Source organism: Chelonia mydas, chromosome 17, assembly GCF_015237465.2.
Source record: "Chelonia mydas isolate rCheMyd1 chromosome 17, rCheMyd1.pri.v2, whole genome shotgun sequence".
Lineage (NCBI taxonomy): Eukaryota > Metazoa > Chordata > Testudines > Cheloniidae > Chelonia > Chelonia mydas.
The window spans coordinates 24,779,709-24,802,153 of record NC_051257.2 but is presented as its reverse complement, the minus strand read 5'-3'; the positions used below and the strand labels follow the sequence as shown (position 1 = coordinate 24,802,153).

The window sequence follows — 22,445 nt, the reverse complement described above, 5'->3', positions numbered from 1 at the left end:
TGGAGAGGCTTTTGCCCCATAATAGCCAATGAGAGTTTGTGCTTACACTGTGTGTGTGTTGGGTCTGAAAGTGCTTTACAAATATAGCTTGATGAAATCTCTCCCCTGTAGTAGAGATTTAGGAACAGCCAGACTGAATCAGATTGGGGAGTGGCTACTCCAGGATCCGACCTTGAAGGTCATGTCTTCACTCCAAAGAGATGTGCTTTTACAGTGAGACAGCTGACATGGTGGAGAATCCTGGTGAAGACTGGGCAAGCTGTAGTTTTATCACGGTGAAGCTGATTGAGGTGCACCCAAGGGGGAGTTTAGAGTTCACCTCAATCAGTTATATTGAGGTAAAACGTCAGTTTGTCTTGTCTTGGATTTTCACTGTGTCAGCTATCTCGTAGAACGCACCCTTTTGTAGTGCAGATACGGCTTGACAGTGCCCAGCACCAGCTGCTGTAGAAGACGGTGTAAAAAACCCCTATAACAGACAATTCTGGAATCACCTGCTCATGGGAAGGGTCTTCCTAACTCCATACAATTCATGTTGGGCTTGTAGACTGAAGCACTGGGGTTTAGAGCCCTTCTATTTGTATCCTGTCTACAGTATTTGTGAGTATTCTCATTACCCACATGAATGTCAAACCCTTCCTAGGATCCTGGTAAGCTCCTGGGCTCTGATACCATGTGGCAGGGAGTTCATGGGTGAATTCTGTGTTGAGTAAAAGAGAATCTTTCTTTTTGTTAGTATTAAATTTGTTCCCTTTCAATTTCATTGCACCTCCCCTTTCCAAGAGTGCAAAGGTATATAGGAACTTCCCTATCCATTCATTATTTCCTCTCTCTCATGTCTCCTCTCTTCATGAAATCTTTTAACTGTCTCCTCATACTAAAGAGGAGGTGGGTGAGTTCGATATCTTCCATTGTTGTGTACAGTGTTGTAGCCATGTTGATCCTCGGATATTCACGAGACCTTGTCTCTCTAATATGCTGGGACCAACACAGCTATAAAAACTCCTCATGTTGAAGACTTTCTAGATCTCTAATTTTGGTCACCTGTCTGTGAACCCTGCTCTCCTCTATTTCTGCTAAGGTTTTACTGCAATAGGATGACCAAAAGTGAACATAGCATCCATTTATATATTGTGATTATACTATATTCTGTGTTATTTTCTACCCCATGTTTACTAGTCACACATCCTTTTTGTGCGTGGAGCAGTTGTTTTCACTGAGCTGTCCTCTGCTGTGTGTATGAGGACATCAAATGATTCCTTTCAGCACACTATGTAAAGATGTAAATATCATTGTTCTTATTTTACACTAAGGTAAACTGAGGCACAAAAAACTTAAGAGACTTGACCATGAGTTTCAGTGGTGATTTTCATCATGCCTCTGTGTGTGAGCCTGATCTTGATATTTCCTTAAGCCTTTTAGTAACACTCTAAATGCAGTGTCCAGGGACTGATTCTTTCCTGGGTTTTTCCTTTTCCATTAATTTAATTAATCCCCACAGCTTCTAAAGGGTCAGCATTTACCTCCCGCATCACAGGAGTAACCTGTTCCCAGGCAAAGTTCAGAGGGAAACCCACGTTCTGCTGACTCGAGAGAGGGCCATTGGGCTACGTTCTTAGAATGGATCAGCGAAGTTTGTAGAGAGCAGCTTGCTAATGTCTGTGTTTGTGTCTGCACAGGCTAAGGACAGTGATGACGATGATGAAGTCACCGTTAGCGTGGACCGGGATCGCTTCATGGATGAGTTCTTTGAACAGGTGAGATGTTGGTTCTCTCAGCGAAGCTCAGAGCTGTGTCGCTGGTCAGAACTCTAAGTGGTGCTCTCTCCCTGACCTCCCACTGGACTCTAGCCACAGAATACATGGCACCTGTGTTCTCATCCCTGCCCTCCAGTTGATGTCACAGTCATGTGTGTAGGAATTGCCAGTGGGAACAGAGTCTTTTTCTCGTTGACATGAGGTCTGCCAATTCTCAGGCTTCAGCCTATGTTAGCTCCTCCTCGGTCGCACCCCAGAGCATGCCCCATAAAGGTTTAGGCATTGATTAGAATCATGCAGTCTTCACAGCAGAGCCAATGTTGTAATGTGCAATTACAAAGCCTATGATGTAATGTGAAATTTGATCCTCCAGGTGCATCCATCGAAACCAAAGGGACAACTTTAGCAACTGTTGGTAAATTAGAACAGATGTCCCTATGCCAGTGTGGAGGAAAGCCACTGTCTTTTGGGGCAGCAGAAAGCCTCAAACCCTGCAACCTTTCTTGCCTCAGTGCTTTGATTATAGCAGAAAGGCACTAAAACAACCCTGGAAGTCCCTCTGCATGGGACTGGCTGACTTTTTCTGTTCATATCTGGCTTACAAATGGAGGTTCTATTCTGGCATGTGGAGCAATGCGTGCAGCTTTTTAGAACACCTTTATCATAGTGTGTTGGGGGGGTGAAGAAATCTCTAGGCAGTCTATCAAAAGTTGAATGAAGGATGTAAAACCCCATTGAAAAGTCACTCAGCGAATTGAAGGAAGAGGTATTCTAGATAGGCAGCCCAGAAAAACAGCATAATGCAACCCTGACTGCATTTCCCAAGACATCAGCAAACTTCCTTAAGGTGCAGTGAAGGTCACCTTCTCACTCACTACTTCTACTCTCCCACTGTATCGGCCAAGTGTGTTTTCCTTAATGACTAAAAGGTTAACCCTGTGGATCCAGCAGTTATGGAAGAGCAAGCTGGTCTGCAGTTTGACTTGTGCATCTGGAGCAGAATTATTCAGTGTCCCAGATGGAAAACCATTATTCTTGATGCTAATGCATGAGCTGGGAAGCTTGGAGTCTCCTGGATTCCAAGGGAGTTTTCTGGGCTGGCATGTTGAAATAACATTTTCTAACATGTAAACTGAACATACGTGACATAGAGTCACTGATGTAATAAACATGGGAACTGTTCCCCTGCCCCCAAATGACACTGCTGCACTTTAGAGAGTCTCTTTTCATGATATAGCCACACTTTTAAGAAGCCAATCAGGTGGTAGCCAGCTAAATTCTCCTGCAGGAAGCAGCCTATGCTGGCCCAGGTCTCCTATGACTGCTTTCAGATGGGGGAGCACTTGAGTCTAACAATCTCTCCCCTTCCCATAGACTCAACTGTCATGAATATGCTGAACAGCTGTGTTCATTTGGGCCATGTCTCCGTAGGTGGAAGAAATTCGAGGGTTCATCGATAAAATTTCTGAGAATGTGGAGGAAGTGAAGAGGAAGCACAGTGCTATTCTTGCATCCCCAAACCCAGATGAGAGTGAGTGAGGCGTTCTCGGCTTTCTGCTCCAGCAGGCTGTGGGGTGTGGGGAACACATGTGTACTACCGTGACACATCAGGCTTGATCTGCTTTCTTGAGTGGATGGATGGGACATATGCAAAGAATTAGATGCTGGTACAGTGCGACAGTGGTCATGCTGGCTGTGATGTAACCAGCGTGTGGTGTAAACTAGGAGGCTGATGAGGTGCGTGATGACCATGGAGCTGATAGAAGCCATCTGGGGAAGAGAGAGACCGGAGGTGGGCTGGGCAGCTAGGAAAGGAGACTAGATGGCTTGCTGGGCTCTTTTGGCTGGTAGGAAAGGAGATGAGGAGGAACACTGAGGGCTTCTTAAGGCTAGTGCAGAATGATTCTGTGCCTAAGGCTGGTGGATGCAGTGAGGCTGCAAAGAGCAAATGGCCCTTTTAATCCAGGTGAGTCATTTTCCTGTCCACTCAGCTAGAAAACAAATGTAATTGTCTTGTTATTGCTGCCGAGACCCGGAGCTTGTACTCGTGCCACTTCGGTATCAAATATACTAATTTACAGACACCATTGCCACCTCCAGATTGTGTCATGACTAGGAAACAGCAATGTCCTCCAGCTCTGCAGAGAGAACGAACAGGAGGGTTTGATTGAGAGAACTGGTGATACACTGCCTGCTCGCTCCCTGGCAATAGCTCCTGGCCAGACAGGCTGCTAAAGGAGAATAAACTAATGAGGCAGGATTCTCAATGGGTTCCCACCACTGTAGGCACAGTCTGAGAAGTGATGCAACCCTTTCTGTGCCTCCAGATTTGCAGTCTGGGTGTGTGGCCACCCTCTGGAGCTGGGTCTCTGAAATGCCTGCTGTGGAGTGTAGAATGCATGGATGGAAGAACCCCTGCTTTATACCATCCATTTTGCTCCCCTTCTGGCTAGGTTACAATTTTTATGGAGGGTGGGTGAACCAATCAGGATTAAATAAGAATTGACCTGAACCTTATTCTGAATCGCAACCTAAGCTCTCTTAAAGGTTGCCTGAAGTTCTGTTTCTATCTGGCTATGGTGCCCGTCCCTGTGGTCTCTGAGTTCAAACATTCAAGTATGTCTTTTCTCTCCCCCATCACATGCTGGTCCTTGGCATAAATGAAGGCCCACGGTCCCCTGTGAGGTAGCTAATAGCTATTATCTCCATTTTACAAAGGGGGAAACTGAGACATTGGGAGGTTGAGATATGCCTGAGGTCACAGGAGGAGCTACTGGATTCCCCAGTCCCAAATACTAACCACTAGATAAGAGATCGCGGTAAATGCAGAGGATCTGAACTGTCAGATGCCTATCTGATCATCCCTGTTCATGCTATTGCTCAGTGGACAGGCTTTTACTAGGCAGTTTTTCCGGGCCTGATTTCTGGAACCTGCCCCTGTGGGGAATGAGATTTTTCCAGTTCAGATTTCCTAAAACAGTCTGTGACTTTTTCTTCCCACAGCGAGAGTTTGGGTGAATCAATATGCATGGGGCAGTTATTCAGCACAGCTTGGTGGGACGTAGCTGGACCTGCTGCCATGTGTTTCCGACAGGCTGTTCCATATGCTACTAAGGTATAGTAGGCAACACAGAAAGAAATCCTCCTGTTTCAGAAAGACCCTGTTTAAACTGTACGGTTACAGCCTATGTTGCTCCCCACAGTGCTGCCCGCCACCTTCATTTGGTGTCTGATAATAGGAACATAAACCAGTGAATAAACCAGGGATAGGATACAGAGGGACCTAGACAAATTGGAGGATTGGGCCAAAAGAAACCTGATGCGGTTCAATAAGGATAAGTGCAGGGTCCTGCACTTAGGACGGAAGAACCCAATGCACAGCTACAGACTAGGGACCGAATGGCTAGGCAGCAGTTCTGCGGAAAAGGACCTAGGGGTTACAGTGGACGAGAAGCTGGATATGAGTCAGCAGTGTGCCCTTGTTGCCAAGAAGGCCAATGGCATTTTGGGATGTATAAGTAGGGGCATAGCGAGCAGATCGAAGGACGTGATCGTTCCCCTCTATTCGACACTGGTGAGGCCTCATCTGGAGTACTGTGTCCAGTTTTGGGCCCCACACTACAAGAAGGACGTGGATAAATTGGAGAGAGTCCAGCGAAGGGCAACAAAAATGATTAGGGGACTGGAACACATGACTTATGAGGAGAGGCTGAGGGAACTGGGATTGTTTAGTCTGCGGAAGAGAAGAATGAGGGGGGATTTGATAGCTGCTTTCAACTACCTGAGAGGTGGTTCCAGAGAGGATGGTTCTAGACTATTCTCAGTGGTACTGGATGACAGAACAAGGAGTAATGGTCTCAAGTTGCAGTGGGGGAGCTTTAGGTTGGATATTAGGAAAAACTTTTTCATTAGGAGGGTGGTGAAACACTGGAATGCGTTACCTAGGGAGGTGGTAGAATCTCCTTCCTTGGAAGTTTTTAAGGTCAGGCTTGACAAAGCCTTGGCTGGGATGATTTGATTGGGGATTGGTCCTGCTTTGAGCAGGGGGTTGGACTAGATGACCTCCTGAGGTCCCTTCCAACCCTGATATTCTATGATTCTATGATTCTATGAAGAGTTTCACTTTCCAAACACGCGCTCCTGGAGGTCTCCCTCTGCTGCCCTCCAGCATTGTGAGGAGAGCCCTGGGGATGCTGGAGGACTGAGACTGGTTCCTTTTGACAGCAATCAGATCCCTTGTCCAGAGGGCTGCGGTGGGGGCGACTGCTAGGGAGAAGGCTGCTTTTCAAACGGTGGGAAGCCTTTGTCTTTGGCAGTAGAATAAAATTTAGAGGGCAGGTTGCAATTGTTCCTGATTCGTAATCTGTGCTTATGCTCTGGGTACCAATAGGACAGCTCCCCTGCTGTAAAGAGTTCATCCCAAGAGGTGACACGGGGAGGGGAGGATGAGGGAGAGGATGTGAGGGCTAGATGTTTATCGATTGGCTTGCCCCTCCTGTCCCGAACCTCCCTTCTTCCTTCTTTTGCTTACTTCCTCTTCCCTTCCCTCTACACGCTCTCTCTTCCTGCTCTGTCCTTTCTCTACACATCTTCCTCTTTGCTTCCTTTCTGGCTCCTCCATCTACAGTGTCAAGCGCTAGGACACCCAGGCCCTTAATCCCTAATTACAGCTGGAACAGCTTCTCAGTTAATGTTCACCAAGCTCTCAGCCTGATAATGCAATTCCTCCGTGCCTTTACATTCCTAGAACCATCTCTCACCTGTCACCTTGGCTTCCTTGTCTGTGTTTCCACCATGAGGTCCTGCAGTAATTATTTAAGGGTATCTTTCTGAAAGATCGGCTATGTTTCCACCACAAAGTGTTGGGCTCACTGCAGGACTCCTTGGGTGATGTTTTCTGGCCAGGGACGTGCAGAAGGTCAGACTAGATTATCAGAATGGCTCCCATTGACCTTACAGTTCGTGAATCTATTTAACAGGCTGAGAGCTGATAGAAGGTAGGGGCTCATGGGCGGTTTACAGCATCCCAGAGTTGGAGACAGGATTTGAAAAGTGTCTGAGAAGTTTGAGCCCAACTCCCGTTATTTTTCAATGGGACATGCTCCTGCTTCCCTCAGTGATTTTTGTAATTCCTGCCCTACATGCCCATTGGGCAGTAAAAGTAGAGCCTTTGTTTTTTCCTCTCACATCAGTGCAGTGATTTAGCATGAGCTGTCTTGTCAGGAGGGCTTCAGTGGAGGTTAATTAGGTGCTGGAAGCCACGAGCCTTGCAGCAAATTACAATGAGTTGTTAGTAAAAACCTGCTGAACCATGACAGACGCTCACCTAGAAGGGTAAGTGCCAGCTTCAGTCTCAGTAGGCCAAGGCCCAATGAACTCTGCTCCTCTGCATCATTATGACCTGGAGGAGCTGTGGATGTTAGCTACATGCAGGCTGTAGGAGGGGCATGACCAGGACAGTCACAAATGTTCAATCACCCTGATATCTGCTGGGAGAGCAATACAGCGGTGCACAGATAATCCAAGAAGTTTTTGGAAAGCGTAAGGGACAATTTCCTGGTGCAAGTGCTGGAGGAACCAACTAAGGGCAGAGCTCTTCTTGACCTGCTGCTCACAAACAAGGAAGAATTAGTAGGGGAAGCAAAAGTGGAGGGGAACATGGGAGGCAGTGAGAGGCAGTTACCATGAGATGGTCGAGTTCAGGATCCTGACACAAGGAAGAAAGGAGAGCAGCAGAATATGGACCCTGGACTTCAGAAAAACAGACTTTGAGTCCCTCAGGGAACTGATGGGCAGGATCCCCTGGGAGAATAACATGAGGGGGAAAGGAGTGCAGGAGAGCTGGCAATATTTTAAAGAATCCTTATTGAGGTTACAGGAACAAACCATCCTGATGTGGAGAAAGAATAGTAAATACGGCAGGCAACTAGCTTGGCTTCACAGTGAACTCCTTGCTGATCTTAAACACAAAAAAGAAGCTTACAAGAAGTGGAAGACTGGACAAATGACCAGGGAGGAGTATAAAAATATTGCTCAGACATGCAGGAGTGAAATCAGGAAGGCCAAATCGCACTTGGAGTTGCAGCTAGCAAGAGATGTTAAGAGTAACAAGAAGGGTTTCTTCAGGTATGTTAGCAACAAGAAGAAAGCCAAGGAAAGTGTGGGCCCCTTACTGAATGAGGGAGGCAACCTAGTGACAGAGGATGTGGAAAAAGCTAATGTACTTAGTGCTTTTTTTTGCCTCTGTCTTCACGAACAAGGTCATCTCCCAGACTACTGCACTGGACAACACAGCCTGGGGAGGAGGCGACCAGCCCTCTGTGGAGAAAGAAGTTGTTTGGGATTATTTAGAAAAGCTGGACGTGCACAAGTCCATGGGGCCGGATGCGCTGCATTCGAGAGTACTAAGGGAGTTGGCGGATGTCATTGCAGAGCCATTGTCCATTATCTTTGAAAACTCTCGGCAATCGGGGGAGGTCCCTGAAGACTGGAAAAAGGCTAATGTAGTGCCCATCTTTAAAAAAGGGAAGGAGGAGGATCTGGGGAACTACAGGCCAGTCAGCCTCACCTCAATCCCTGGAAAAATCATGGAGCACATCTTCAAGGAATCAATTCTGAAGCACTTACAGGAGAGGAAAGTGATCAGGAACAGTCAGCATGGATTCACCAAGGGCAAGTCATGCCTGACTAACCTAATTGCCTTCTATGACGAGATAACTGGCTCTGTGGATGAGGAGAGAGCAGTGGACATGTTATTCCTTGACTTTAGCAAAGCTTTTGACACTGTCTCCCACAGTATTCTTCCCAGCAAGTTAAAGTAGTATGGGCTGGATGAATGGACTATAAAGTGGATAGAAAGCTGGCTAGATCGTCGAGCTCAACGGGTAGTGATCAATGGCTCCATGTCTAGTTGGCAGCCGGTATCAAGCGGAGTGCCCCAAGGGTTGGTCCTGGGGCCACTTTTGTTCAATATCTTGATTAATGATCTGGAGGATGGTGTGGACTGCACCCTCAGCAAGTTTGCAGATGACACTAAATTGGGAGGAGTGGTAGAGGATTGGGCCAAAAGAAATCTGATGAGGTTCAACAAGGACAAGTGCAGAGTCCTGCACTTAGGACGGAAGAATCCAATGCACCGCTACAGACTAGGGACTGAATGGCTCGGCAGCAGTTGTGCAGAAAAGGACCTAGGGGTTACAGTGGATGAGAAGCTGGGTATGAGTCAGCAGTGTCCCCTTGTTGCCAAGAAGGCCAGTGGCATTTTGGGATGTGTAAGTAGGGGCATTGCCGGCAGATCGAGGGATGTGATCGTTCCCCTCTATTCGACATTGGTGAGGCCTCATCTGGAGTAGTGTGTCCAGTTTTGGGCCCCACACTACAAGAAGGATGTGGAAAAATTGGAGAGAGTCCAGCGGAGGGCAACAAAAATGATTAGGGGACTGGAACACATGAGTTATGAGGAGAGGCTGAGGGAACTGGGGATGTTTAGTCTTCGGAAGAGAAGAATGAGGGGGGATTTGATAGCTGCTTTCAACTACCTGAAAGGGGGTTTCAAAGAGGATGGCTCTAGACTGTTCTCAGTGGTACCGGATGACAGAACAAGGAGTAATGGTCTCAAGTTGCAGTGGGGGAGCTTTAGGTTGGATATTAGGAAAAACTTTTTCATTAGGAGGGTGGTGAAACACTGGAATGCGTTACCTAGGGAGGTGGTGGAATCTCCTTCCTTTGAGGTTTTTAAGGTCAGGCTTGACAAAGCCCTGGCTTGGATGATTTAGTTGGGGATCGGTCCTGCTTTGAGCAGGGGGTTGGACTAGATGACCTCCTGAGGTCCCTTCCAACCCTGATATTCTATGATTCTATGATGCTTGTTGCTTCTGAATTTCAGTAGATTCAGTCATCCTGAGGGCAGTGTGTGTCTCCGCTCACAGCTCCAGTCTGTCCTGGGGAGGGTCTCTCCAACCTGCTCTTTTGAGGTGCTGCACAAGGCTACTCTTTGTGGTTAATCCTGGTGTCCCATTTACCTTGAGCTCAAATCTGTGTCTCAATTAGAGAGTGTCATTACACATATTGAATCTATTTCCTTAAGTGAAGTATCCTCACCCCTTCTTGTCCACTGTCTAAACAGGCCATCTTGATCATGACGACAAAAGTTTTTTTTCTTCTGCTGATAATAGCTCATCTTAACTAATTAACCTCTCACAGTTTGTATGGTAACTTCCAACTTATCTGTGTGTGTGTGTGTGCGCGCGCGCGCGTGTGTGTGTGTGTGTGTGTATATATATATATATAAATATATATCTTACTATATGTTCCATTCTATGCATCCGATGAAGTGAGCTGTAGCTCACGAAAGCTTATGCTCAAATAAATTGGTTAGTCTCTAAGGTGCCACTAGTACTCCTGTTCTTTTTAAAGAACCAGTGCCTTTCCATTCCATTAGCAAGTTAGAGGTCAGGAGAAAATGCTGCTTTCTGCCGCTTCCATCCTAAAATCCAGCCTGTTCCTCTGTGCTGTCCAGGATACTTTACCTTGATTTTGTGCCCCAAGAAACATCTAGACCTCTTCATACTGGGGCTAAGAAATGAAGTTGGGAAAATGAGGCTCCCTCCTCTCTCTCCTCACTCCAGATGACAGAGCACGCAGGTGCAGCAGCGTGCTGGTTCAGAGCGATCACTAACATGCCATTCAGCACAACCCAGTCAGTCTGGGGGCGCTGTGCTTTCAGGAGGCCATTGTGGTAACGGATTGCTAAAGGCTAGCAGGGGGCTGGATAGTCTCCATGTGGTAAGCATGGCAGCTGGCACTAGCTGAGCAGCATTTCATTAATGCCTTCTGCTTTTTGACATCGCACCAGGCATGTTCACCCACCAGATTGCTGCTGCCCTGAGCTTTCTAAGCAGGTACCGGAGGAACAGGGGGGAAATGCTTTTTACAGGACAGATCAGACAGGTAAAAGGAAATTGGCTAATTATTTGTGTCAGTGGGAAGAAGGCTCCAAAAGGGAATCTGGAGCCAGCTAATAATCAGCAATGAGAAACACAGCTTTGCACTCTTCAAACAGCCTGATTTGAAAGAAAGTGAGTATAGAAATTGCTTTGCTGAGCACTAAGTGATTCTGTAGCCGAGGATTATTTTGGACAGAGTTTAATTATTTATAGGGGAGTTCAGAAGCTGCTAGGTTGATATTTTATTCTGACCTGCTGAGGAGGATTTTTTGAGCTTCTTGTATATTAGGGGTGAATGTTGTGCTCAGGAATTGACAGACTAATAGAATCATAGAATATCAGGGTTGGAAGGGACCTCAGGAGGTCATCTAGTCCAACCCCCTGCTCAAAGCAGGACCAATCCCCAATCAAATCATCCCAGCCAAGGCTTTGTCAAGCCTGACCTTAAAAACTTCCAAGGAAGGAGATTCTACCACCTCCCTAGGTAACGCATTCCAGTGTTTCACCACCCTCCTAATGAAAAAGTTTTTCCTAATATCCAACCTAAAGCTCCCCCACTGCAACTTGAGACCATTACTCCTTGTCCTGTCCTCTTCTACCACTGAGAATAGTCTAGAACCATCCTCTCTGGAACCACCTCTCAGGTAGTTGAAAGCAGCTATCAAATCCCCCCTCATTCTTCTCTTCCGCAGACTAAACAATCCCAGTTCCCTCAGCCTCTCCTCATAAGTCATGTGTTCCAGACCCCTAATCATTTTTGTTGCCCTCCGCTGGACTCTTTCCAATTTTTCCACATCCTTCTTGTAGTGTGGGACACAGTACTCCAGATGAGGCCTCATGAACGCCGAATAGAGGGGAATGATCACGTCCCTCGATCTGCCGGCAGTGCCCCTACTTTATACATCCCAAAATTCCATTAGCCTTCTTGGCAACAAGGGCACACTGTTGACTCATACCCAGCTTCTCATCCAACTTATTCTCTAGGTCCTTTTCTGCAGAACTGCTGCCAAGCCATTCAGTCCCTAGTCTGTAGTGTTGCATGGGATTCTTCCGTCCTAAGCGCATTACTTTGCACTTGTCCTTGTTGAACCTCATCAGATTTCTTTTGGCCCAATCCTCTAATTTGTCTCGGGCCCTCTGTAGCCAATCCCTACCCTCCAGCGTATCTACCTCTCCTCCCAGTTTAGAGTCATCTGTAAACTTGCTGAGGGTGCAATCCACACCATCCTCCAGATCATTTATGAAGATATTGAACAAAACCTGTCCCAAGACCGACCCTTGGGGCACTCTGCTTGATACTGGATGCCAATTAGATGTGGAGCCATTGATCACTACCCATTGAGCTCGACGATCTAGCCAGCTTTCTATCCACTTTATAGTCCATTCATCCAGCCCATACTACTTTAACTTGCTGGGAAGAATACTGTGGGAGACAGTGTCAAAAGCTTTGCTAAAGTCAAGGAATAACATGTCCACTGCTCTCTCCTCATCCACAGAGCCAGTTATCTCATCATAGAAGGCAATTAGGTTAGTCAGGCATGACTTGCCCTTGGTGAATCCATGCTGACTGTTCCTGATCACTTTCCTCTCCTGTAAGTGCTTCAGAATTGATTCCTTGAAGATGTGCTCCATGATTTTTCCAGGGATTGAGGTGAGGCTGATTGCCCTGTACTTCCCCGGACCCTCCTCCTTCCCTTTTTTAAAGATGGGCACTACATTAGCCTTTTTCCAGTCTTCAGGGACCTCTCCCAATTGCCAAGAGTTTTCAAAGATAATGGCCAATGGCTCTGCAATCACATCCGCCAACTCCTTTAGTATTCTCGAATGCAGCGCATCCGGCCCCATGGACTTGTGCTCATCCAGCGTTTCTAAATAGTCCCAAACCACTTCTTTCTCCACAGAAGGGTGGTCACCTCCTCCCCATGCTGTGCTGCCCAGTGTAGTAGTCTGGGAGCTGACCTTGTTCGTGAAGACAGAGGCAAAAAAAGCATTGAGTACATTAGCTTTTTCCACGTCCTCTGTCACTAGGTTGCCTCCTTCATTCAGTAAGGGGCCTACTCTTTCCTTGGCTTTCTTCCTGTTGCTGACATACCCGAAGAAACCCTGCTTGTTACTCTTAATGTCTCTTGCTAGCTGCAACTCCAGGTATGATTTGGCCTTCCTGATTTCACTCCTGCATCCCTGAGCAATATTTTTATACTCCTCCCTGGTCATTTGTCCAATCTTCCACTTCTTGTAAGCTTCTTTTTTGTGTTTAAGATCAGCAAGGATTTCACTGTGAAGCCAAGCTGGTTGCCTGCCATATTTACTATTCTTTCTCCACATCAGGATGGTTTGTTCCTGTAACCTCATAAGGATTCTTTAAAAAACAGGCAGCTCTCCTGGACTCCTTTCCCTCTCACGTTATTCTCCCAGGGGATCCTGCCCATCAGTTCCCTGAGGGACTCAAAGTCTGTTTTTCTGAAGTCCAGGGTCCGTATTCTGCTGCTCTCCTTTCTTCCTTGTGTCAGGATCCTGAACTCGACCATCTCATGGTCACTGCCTCCCATGTTCCCCTCCATTTTTGCTTCCCCTACTAATTCTTCCTTGTTTGTGAGCAGCAGGTCAAGAAGAGCTCTGTCCTTAGTTGGTTCCTCCAGCACTTGCACCAGGAAATTATCCCCAACCCTTTCCAAAAACTTCCTGGATTGTATGTGCACCGCCGTATTGCTCTCCCAGCAGATATCAGGGTGATTGAAGTCTACCATGAGAACCAGGGTCTGCGATCCAGTAACTTCCATTAGTTGCCGGAAGAAAGCCTCCTCAACCTCATCCTCCTGGTCCGGTAGTCTATAGCAGACTCCCACCACGACATCACCCTTGTTGCTCACGCTTCTAAACTTAATCCAGAGACTCTCAGGTTTTTCTGCAGTTTCATAGCAGAGCTCTGAGCAGTCATACTGCTCCCTTACATACAGTGCAACTCCCCCACCTTTTGTGCCCCGCCTGTCCTTCCTGAACAGTTTATATCCATCCATGACAGTACTCAAGTCATGTGAGTTATCCCACCAAGTCTCTGTTATTCCAATCGCATCGTAATTCCTTGACTGTGCCAGGACTTCCAGTTCTCCCTGCTTGTTTCCCAGGCGTCTTGCATTTTTGTAGAGGCACTTAAGATAACTCGCTGATTGTCCAGCTTTCTCAGTATGAGGCAGGAGTCCTCCCCTCTTGCACTCTCGTGCTCATGCTTCCTCCCGGTATCCCACTTCTCCACTTACCTCAGGGCTTTGGTCTCCTTTCCTGGTGAACCTAGTTTAAAGCCCCACTGTCGGGTTCCTTCCCCACTCTAAACTCTAGGGTACAGATGTGGGGAGCCGCATGAAAGACCCCCTAAGCTTATTCTTACCAGCTTAGGTTAAAAACTTCCCCAAGGTACAAACTTTGCCTTGTCCTTGAACTCTATGCTGCCACCACCAAGCGTTTTAAACAAAGAAGAGGGAAAGAGCCCACTTGGAGACGTCTTCCCCCAAAATATCCCCCCAAGCCCTACACCCCCTTTCCTGGGGAGGCTTGAGAGTAATATCCTAACCAATTGGTTACAAAATCATCCAAGACCCAAACCCCTGGATCTTGGAACAATGGAAAAATCAGTCAGATTCTTAAAAGAAGGATTTTATTAAAAAAAAAAGAGGTAAAAATCATTTCTGTAAAATCGGGATGGGAAATACTTTACAGGGTATTCAGATTCAAAACACAGAGGATCCCCGTCTGGGCAAAACCTTAAAGTTACAGAAAACAGGAATAAATCTCCCTCTTAACTCGGGGAAATTCACATAAAACAAAAGATAAACTAATCCGCCTTGCCTGGCTTACCTACACTGGTTGCAATATTGGAGACTTGGATTAGGATGGGTTGAAGAAGATGGATTTCTGTCTGGCCTCTCTCAGTCCCAAGAGAGAACCAACATGTAAACAAAGAGTACAAACAAAAGCTTTCCCCCCGAGTCCCCACAAGATTTGAAAGTATCTTGTTCCCATATTGGTCCTTCGGGTCAGGTGCCAGCCAGGTTAGCTGAGCTTCTTAACCCTTTACAGGTAATAGGATGTTGCCTCTGGCCAGGAGGGATTTTACAGCACTGTATACAGAAAGGTGATTACCCTTCCCTTTATATTTATGACACGCCCCCCAAATCACAGATAGGGTGAAACACTGGCTGTGATTTCTTCCTGGAGCTCTAGGAGAAAACAGAGTTAATAAGACACATGCATCTCTAAATATACTACTAACTGTATAAAGACTAACAATATTTCCCACATCTTAAGGACGATTTGGACCAGTTGATTCTGGGAAACTTTCACGGGAGAGAGTATCAGCCACTTTTTTAGAAGCTCCTGAGATGTGTTGTGTGTTGAAATCAAAATCTTGGCGAGCTGAGCTAAACTCCACCGAATACGTTTTTTGTTATTTCCCATGGTGGTATGAAGCCGCTGTAGTGCAGCATGGTCGGTTTGCAGGTGGAAACGCTGTCCCCAAACATATGGGCGTAGCTTTTCCAGAGCGTAGACAATGGCATAACATTCTTTTTCAGTGACTGACCAGTTGCTTTCCCTCTCAGATAGCTTCTTGCTGAGAAACACGACAGGATGGAACTCTTGATTCGGTCCTTCCTGCATTAAGACTGCTCCCACACCACGCTCGGACGCATTTGTGCTGACTAGGAACGGTTTGTCAAAGTCTGGGGCCCTTAGCACAGGGTCAGTCATGAGTGTCGGTTTAAGCTGGTTAAAGGCCTTCTGACACTCTTCAGTCCACTGAACTGTATTTGGCTGTTCCTTTTTGGTTAGGTCTGTCATTGGGGCGGCGATTTGGCTGTACTGTGGTACAAATCGCCTGTAATATCTGGCCAAACCTAAGAAGGATTGGACCTGTTTCTTTGACTTTGGGACAGGCCACTTTTGGTTAGCATCCACTTTGGCCTGTAGGGGGTTGATAATTCCTTGACCCACCTGGTGTCCAAGGTAAGTCACTCTGTTTAGGCCTATTTGACACTTCTTAGCCTTAACAGTTAGTCCTGCCTCCCTTATGCGCTCAAGGACTTTTTGTAGATGTTCCAGGTGTTCTGCCCAGGAGTCCGAAAATATGGCCACATCATCAAGGTAGGCGACTGCATATTCTCCTAATCCCGCTAGGAGACCCTCTACAAGTTTTTGGAAGGTGGCAGGTGCATTTCGCAGCCCGAAAGGGAGTACATTAAATTCATACAGCCCGACATAGAATCATAGAATATGTGTGATGAAGGCTGACCTTTCCTTGGCGGATTCATCTAGCGGTACCTGCCAGTAGCCCTTGGTTAAGTCCAAGGTAGAGATGAACTGGGCCCATCCCAGTTTCTCCAATAGTTCATCTGTGTGTGGCATTGGATAGTTGTCTGGGCGAGTTACAGCATTTAGCTTATGGTAGTCCACGCAAAAGCGTATCTCCCCATCTGGTTTGGGAACTAGAACCACTGGAGATGCCCATGCACTGTGGGAGGGGCAGATTACACCCATCTGTAGCATATCCTGGATCTCCCGTTCTATAGCAGTTTTAGCCTGAGGAGACACCCGGTAAGGTTGGGCTCTAATTGGGTGAGCATTACCTGTGTCAATGGAGTGGTATGCCCGTTCAGTCAGTCCTGGGGTGGCTGAGAACGTCGGCGTGTAGCTAGTGCACAGCTTCTTGATCTGCTGTCGCTGCATACGCCCAAGGGTCATGGAGAGGTTCACCTCTTCCACGCCACCAGCACTTTTCTCTTCGTAGTAGACACCTTCAAGCCAGTCAGCGTCATCTCCTCCCTGGGCTGTAAACTGACAAGCCTTTAATTCTCTGGAATAAAAGGGCTTTAGAGAATGAATATGGTACACTTTAGGCTTTCGGTTTGAGGTGGGGAATGCTATGAGATAATTAACAGCTCCCAGGCGCTCTTGGACCGTGAATGGCCCTTCCCACGATGCTTCCATTTATTGGGCCTGGAGCGCCTTTAAGACCATGATTTGGTCCCCTACTTTGAAGGACCGCTCTCTGGCATGTTTATCATACCAGGCTTTTGCTCTTTTTGAGGATCCTTTAGGTTTTCTTTAGCAAGGGCTAAAGAGATTCGGAGGATGGTTTGTAGGTTGGTTACAAAGTCCAGAATGTTAGTTCCTGAAGAAGGTGTAAACCCCTCCCATTGCTGCTTCACCAGCTGTAATAGCCCCTTAACTTCGCGGCCATATACAAGTTCAAATGGTGAAAACCCTAAACTGGGATGTGGTACAGCTCTGTAGACAAAGAGCAACTGCTGCAACACTAGGTCCCAATCATTGGAGTGCTCATTTATGAATTTACGTATCATGGCCCCCAAAGTTCCATTAAACTTCTCCACCAGGCCATCTCCACCATTGATGGTGGTAAGGGTGGCAACCAAGTGATTCACCCCATGAGCTTCCCAAAGGCTTTCCATAGTTCCTGCTAGGAAATTAGTTCCTGCATCTGTAAGGATGTCGGAGGACCAACCTACCCTGGCAAAAATGTCCATTAGTGCCTGGCACACACTTTTAGCCCTGGTGTTGCATAGAGCTACTGCTTCCAGCCATCGGGTGGCAAAATCCATGAAAGTCAGTATGTACTGCTTTCCTCTGGGTGTCTTTTTCGGAAAAGGACGCAGAATATCCACAGCTACTCGCTGAAATGGAACCTCAATAATGGGGAGTGGATGTAGAGGGGCTTTGACCTGGTCTTGGGGTTTTCGCACTCGTTGGCATACCTCCCAAGATCGGACATAGGCAGAAACATCCTTGCCCATTCCCTCCCAGTGGATTGACCTCCCCAAATGGTCTTTGGTCCTGTTCACCCCAGCATGGCCACGAGGATGATCATGGGCTAAGCTCAAGAGCTTTTCTCGGTACTTAGTTGGAACTACCAACTGTCTCCACGGACGCCAGTTTTCCTGGTGTCCACTAGAAAGAGTTTCTGTGTATAAAAGTCCTCTTTCTACAACAAACCGGGATCAATTAGAAGAGCTGAGAGGCAGTGGGTTGCTCCGTGCCTCCGTCTAAGCTCTCTGGAGGCTTTCATCTGCTTCCTGTTCGGCCTGGAACTGTTCCCTTGATGCTGGAGACATCAGTTCCTCACTGGATTGTGGACCTGGGCTTGGTCCCTCTGGAAGCGATGTATGGGGTGGGGCTGTTTCCGTGGACTCTGAACCGCTCTCCACTGGTGCACTATGGGGTATTTCAGGCTCTGGCTGAGCCTCTTGGTTACCCCTCCCTTTATATTTATGACACCTCCTCACTAGGTTAGCCAGCCTACTTGCAAAGCTGCTCTTCCCTCTCTTCGTTAGGTGGAGCCCGTCTCTGCCTAGCACTCCTCCTCTTTGGAACACCATCCCATGGTCAAAGAATCCAAAGCCTTCTCTCTGACACCAGCTGTGTAACCATTCGTTGACTTTCACGATTTGACGGTCTCTACCTGGTCTTTTTCCTTCCACAGGGAGGATGGACGAGAACACCACTTGTGCCTCAAACTCCTTTATCCTTCTTCCCAGAGCCACGTAGTCCGCAGTGATCCGTTCAAGGTCATTCTTGGCAGTATCATTGGTGCCCACGTGGAGAAGCAGGAAGCGGTAGCAATGCGAGGAGTTGATGAGTCTTGGCAGTCTCTCTGTCACGTCGTGAATCCTAGCTCCTGGCAAGCAGCAGACTTCTCTGTTTTCCCGGTCGGTGCGGCAGATAGATGACTCAGTCCCCCTTAGGAGAGAGTCCCCAACCACCACCAACCGCCTCCTTCTCTTGGGAGCAGTGGTCGTGGAACCCCCAACCCTAGGACAGTGCATCTCATGCCTTCCAATCGGTGGAGTCTCCTTCTGCTCCCTTCTCTCAGATGTATCATCTAGTCCACTCTCCGCGTTAGTATCTGTGGAGAGAACATGAAAACGGTTGCTCACCTGTATCTGCGTTGCTGGTACATGGACGCTCCCGTTTCTTCTTCTGGAGGTCACATGATGCCAAATTTCTTCACCATCCTTCTGTCCCCGCTGCGCAGCCTGCTCTGAATCTTTAGAACCTTGTGCCAGTAGAAGCATATCCTGACGTCTGTCCAGGAAATCTTCCGTTTCTCTTGTGCAACGCAGGGTCGATACCTGTTGCTCCAGACCTTGAACCTTCTCTTCCAATATGGAGACGAGCTTGCACTTTGTACAGACAAAGTCGCTTCTGTCCTGTGGAAGAAAGACAAACATGGCACATCCTGTGCATGTGACAACAGCTGAATGCTCACCATCCATATTACCTTCCTTCTACGAGCTTCCTCAGCTGTTGCAATAACTACTCAGTGAAGCCTGCAAGATGGAAGCCTCAGTAGGCTCTCCTCAGGCAAACTCCCTCTGTTAGCCTCTCTGCTGTTCGCCGCACAGTTGGTTCGCAGCTGACTGGCTTTTTATAACAGTCAGGCCCACTCAAGGCCCACCTGGAACAAAGCACTCCCAATTCACACTTTTCAAACAATCAAGCACACGGACAAACTGTCCCTGCAACAGACACTCAGATACTCACCAACACAGCCCCCCTAATGCAGCACTTAGAGTACCTCTCCTCTTGGACAGATCCCTTTGAACCAATCCTCTAATTTGTCTCGGGCCCTCTGTATCGTATCGCTACCCACCAGTGTATCTACCTCTCCTCCCAGTTTAGTGTCATCTGCAAACTTGCTAAGGGTGCAATCCACACCATCCTCCAGATCGTTAATGAAGATAACAAAACCGGCCCCAGGACCGACCCTTGGGGCACTCCGCTTGATACTGGCTGCCAACTAGACGTGGAGCCATTGATCACTACCCTTTGAGCTCGACAATCTAGCCAGCTTTCTATCCACCTTATAGTCCATTCATCCAGCCCATACTTCTTTAACTTTCTGGCAAGAATACTGTGGGAGACCGTGTCAAAAGCTTTGCTAAAGTCAAGGAATAACACGTCCACTGCTTTCCCCTCATCCACAGAGCCAGTTATCTCGTCATAGAAGTCAATTAGGTTAGTCAGGCATGACTTGCCCTTGGTGAATCCATGCTGACTGTTCCGCTTCGCTTTCCTCTCCTCTAAGTGTTTCAAAATTGATTCCTTGAGGACCTGCTCCATGATTTTTCCAGGGACTGAGGTGAGGCTGACTGGCCTGTAGTTCCCCGGATTCTCCTCCTTCCCTTTTTTAAAGATGGGCACTACTAATAGCAGTGATCTCATGGCTAGGCAGGCCCTGTGCATTCAGTGCACAGCTCTGCCACTGCCAAACAGTTCATGCCTGGAGCTGCTGATCATACCTAATTGCTTTGTGATGTGAGGTTGAGACCAGCGCAATGCCCTTTTACTTTCCATTTGAGTCAGAGTTTGAACCCAGGAGTCCAGAGGTGAAAGGCCCAGTGCATTTCACCACTGATCTGTCTGACCCTCCCCAGCCCTATTCCCAAGTGCTCTGTGGTCCATTAAAGATGCTTCATCAGGCTTTCATCAGGCTTTCATCAGGCTTCATCAGGCTTATTTTTTGTAATCATGGCCTAGTAACTTGAGATCAAGGACTCAGCGGTATTTCCAAACTCTGTTTGGATACATGCCAGCCACGTTATTTAAACTGTTTGATATCAGCACACTTGCTTTAATAAAATATAGTGGGGCTATTTAGAAATGTCCATGTTAAAAGGATAGAGTGATGCATGCATTTGGGTGTTTTGTTTTGACCAGGCAGTGTAGCTGAGCTGCAGTAGTGATCACAGCAAAGGTGAGAGGCCACCACTGTCTGGAGAGGGCCAAACTCAATGGGGATTTGGCTGCATTGTTTTGACAGTGCCATGCAAAGGAACGTATTATAGTCATTATTTCTGCACAGACCTAATCACTCTAGCAGCGTGTAAAAACCCTCCTTTTGATAGGCACCCTGTTTTAGGAGGCATTTTAAAGCCAATTTATAGGGAAGTCAGTCTGCATATTTTCACAAGAAAGTAACTGAAGCCTGACTCATGTATGCATGGAAATGTGGCTATGAACTGTGCAGTGTAGATTGCTTGCACTTTTTGCCCTAACTTTAAAAACACATCCTCTTTAAATTCTTGGGACCAAGGTGCATTGACCGAGGTGCCTGGGGGCCCAGGCCTGAGACTGCATAGAAATAACAAGAGAACAAGCAAAGAAGAAGTGGGGCCATTAGGGAGTGAGGAAGATTTCAGTAAAGCATTTGATTCAGTAAAGCACATGGGGAATTATTAGCTAAACTGGAAAAGATGGGGATCAACATGAATATTGAAAGGTGGATAAGGAACTGGTTAAAGGGGAGACTACAACGGGTCACACTGAAAGGTGAACTGTCAGGCTGGAGGGAGGTTACCAGTGGAGTTCCTCAGGGATCAGTTTGGGGACCATTCTTATTTAATCTTTTTATTACTGACCATGGCACAAAAAGTGGGAATGTGCTAATAAAGTTTGCAGATGACACAAAGCTGGGATGTATTGCCAATACAGAGAAGGACTGGGAAATCATACAGGAAGATCTGGATGACCTTGTAAACTGGAGTAATAGTAATAGGATGAAATTTAATAGTTAAAAAGTGAAAGGTCATGCATTTAGGGATTAATAACAAGAATTTTGGTTATAGGCTGGGGACGCATCACTTGGAAGTAACAGAGGAGGAGAAGGACCTTGGAGTATTGGTTGGTCACAGGATGACTATGAGCCGCCAATGTGATATGGCTGTGAAAAAAGCTAATGCGGTCTTGGGATGCCTCAGGCGAGCCATTTCCAGTAGAGATAAGGAGGTGTTAGTACCGTTATACAAGGCACTGGTGAGACCTCACCAGGAATACTGTGTGCAGTTCTGGTCTCCCATGTTTAAGAAGGATGAATTCAAACTGGAGCAGGTACAGAGAAGGGCTACTAGGATGATCCGAGGAATGGAAAACCTGTCTTATGAAAGGAGACTCAAAGAGCTTGGCTTGTTTAGCCTAACCAAAAGAAGGCTGAGGTGAGATATGATTGCTCTCTATAAATATATCAGAGGGATAAATACCAGGGAGGGTGAGGAATTATTTAAGCTCAGTACCAATGTGGACACAAGAACAAATGGATATAAACTGGCCATCAGGAAGTTTAGACTCGAAATTAGACAAAGGTTTCTAACCATCAGAGGAGTGACGTTCTGGAACAGCCTTCCAAGGGGATGTCAAAGTTTGACTCAGACTCACAATTTATCAGACCACTCTGTTTTATTAGCAAAGCTGCTCTGCTAATACATTTAGAAGTGAGCCCCCCGAGTGGGGCTTGTGTCTCTTAATTTATACAGTTTTTTGGAGAACAAGTTACAGAGAAGTTACAGACAAAAGAAGAAAAAGATTTTAGTCACCACCCTTTGAGATCCCTGAGACCAGTCACGTATCTTCAATTACCTGCCACCCTTAACAATCTCCTTTAACAGCTTCCAGTTAACTTAACTAATTGCCCTTCACACCTTCCATTCTGATGCCTGCTTCTTAGACGTGCTGGCTCTATCCTAATTGCTTCTCCATTCAAAAGCTAACTGTCCCTACGTGTGCTCCCTCAGATACTTTGTAACATGTTTTGGCATGCCCTCTCATATACAATGTATCCACCATGTCCCCTTATACAACGTTATACTTATACAATGTTATACTTCCACAGGGAGAAGTGGGGGCAAAAGAGCTATCTGGCTTCGAGACTAAGCTTGATAAGTTAATGGAGGGGATGATA

The 22,445-nt window shown here is 46.9% G+C and overlaps 1 protein-coding gene across 3 annotated transcripts in view; it reads left to right on the top strand.

Annotated features, from left to right (window-relative positions):
* Positions 1–22,445, top strand: part of STX1A (syntaxin 1A) — a 329,962-nt gene that overhangs the window by 57,076 nt on the left and 250,441 nt on the right. For all 3 annotated transcript variants that reach the window (XR_006286303.1, XM_037880295.2, XM_043531075.1), the window contains exons 2-3: positions 1,680–1,757; positions 3,189–3,288. Coding sequence is in view for 2 of the 3 variants with exons in the window: in XM_037880295.2 (XP_037736223.1) it covers positions 1,680–1,757; positions 3,189–3,288 (178 nt within the window). In the remaining variant the exon portion in view is untranslated. The remainder of the gene's footprint in view (positions 1–1,679; positions 1,758–3,188; positions 3,289–22,445) is intronic.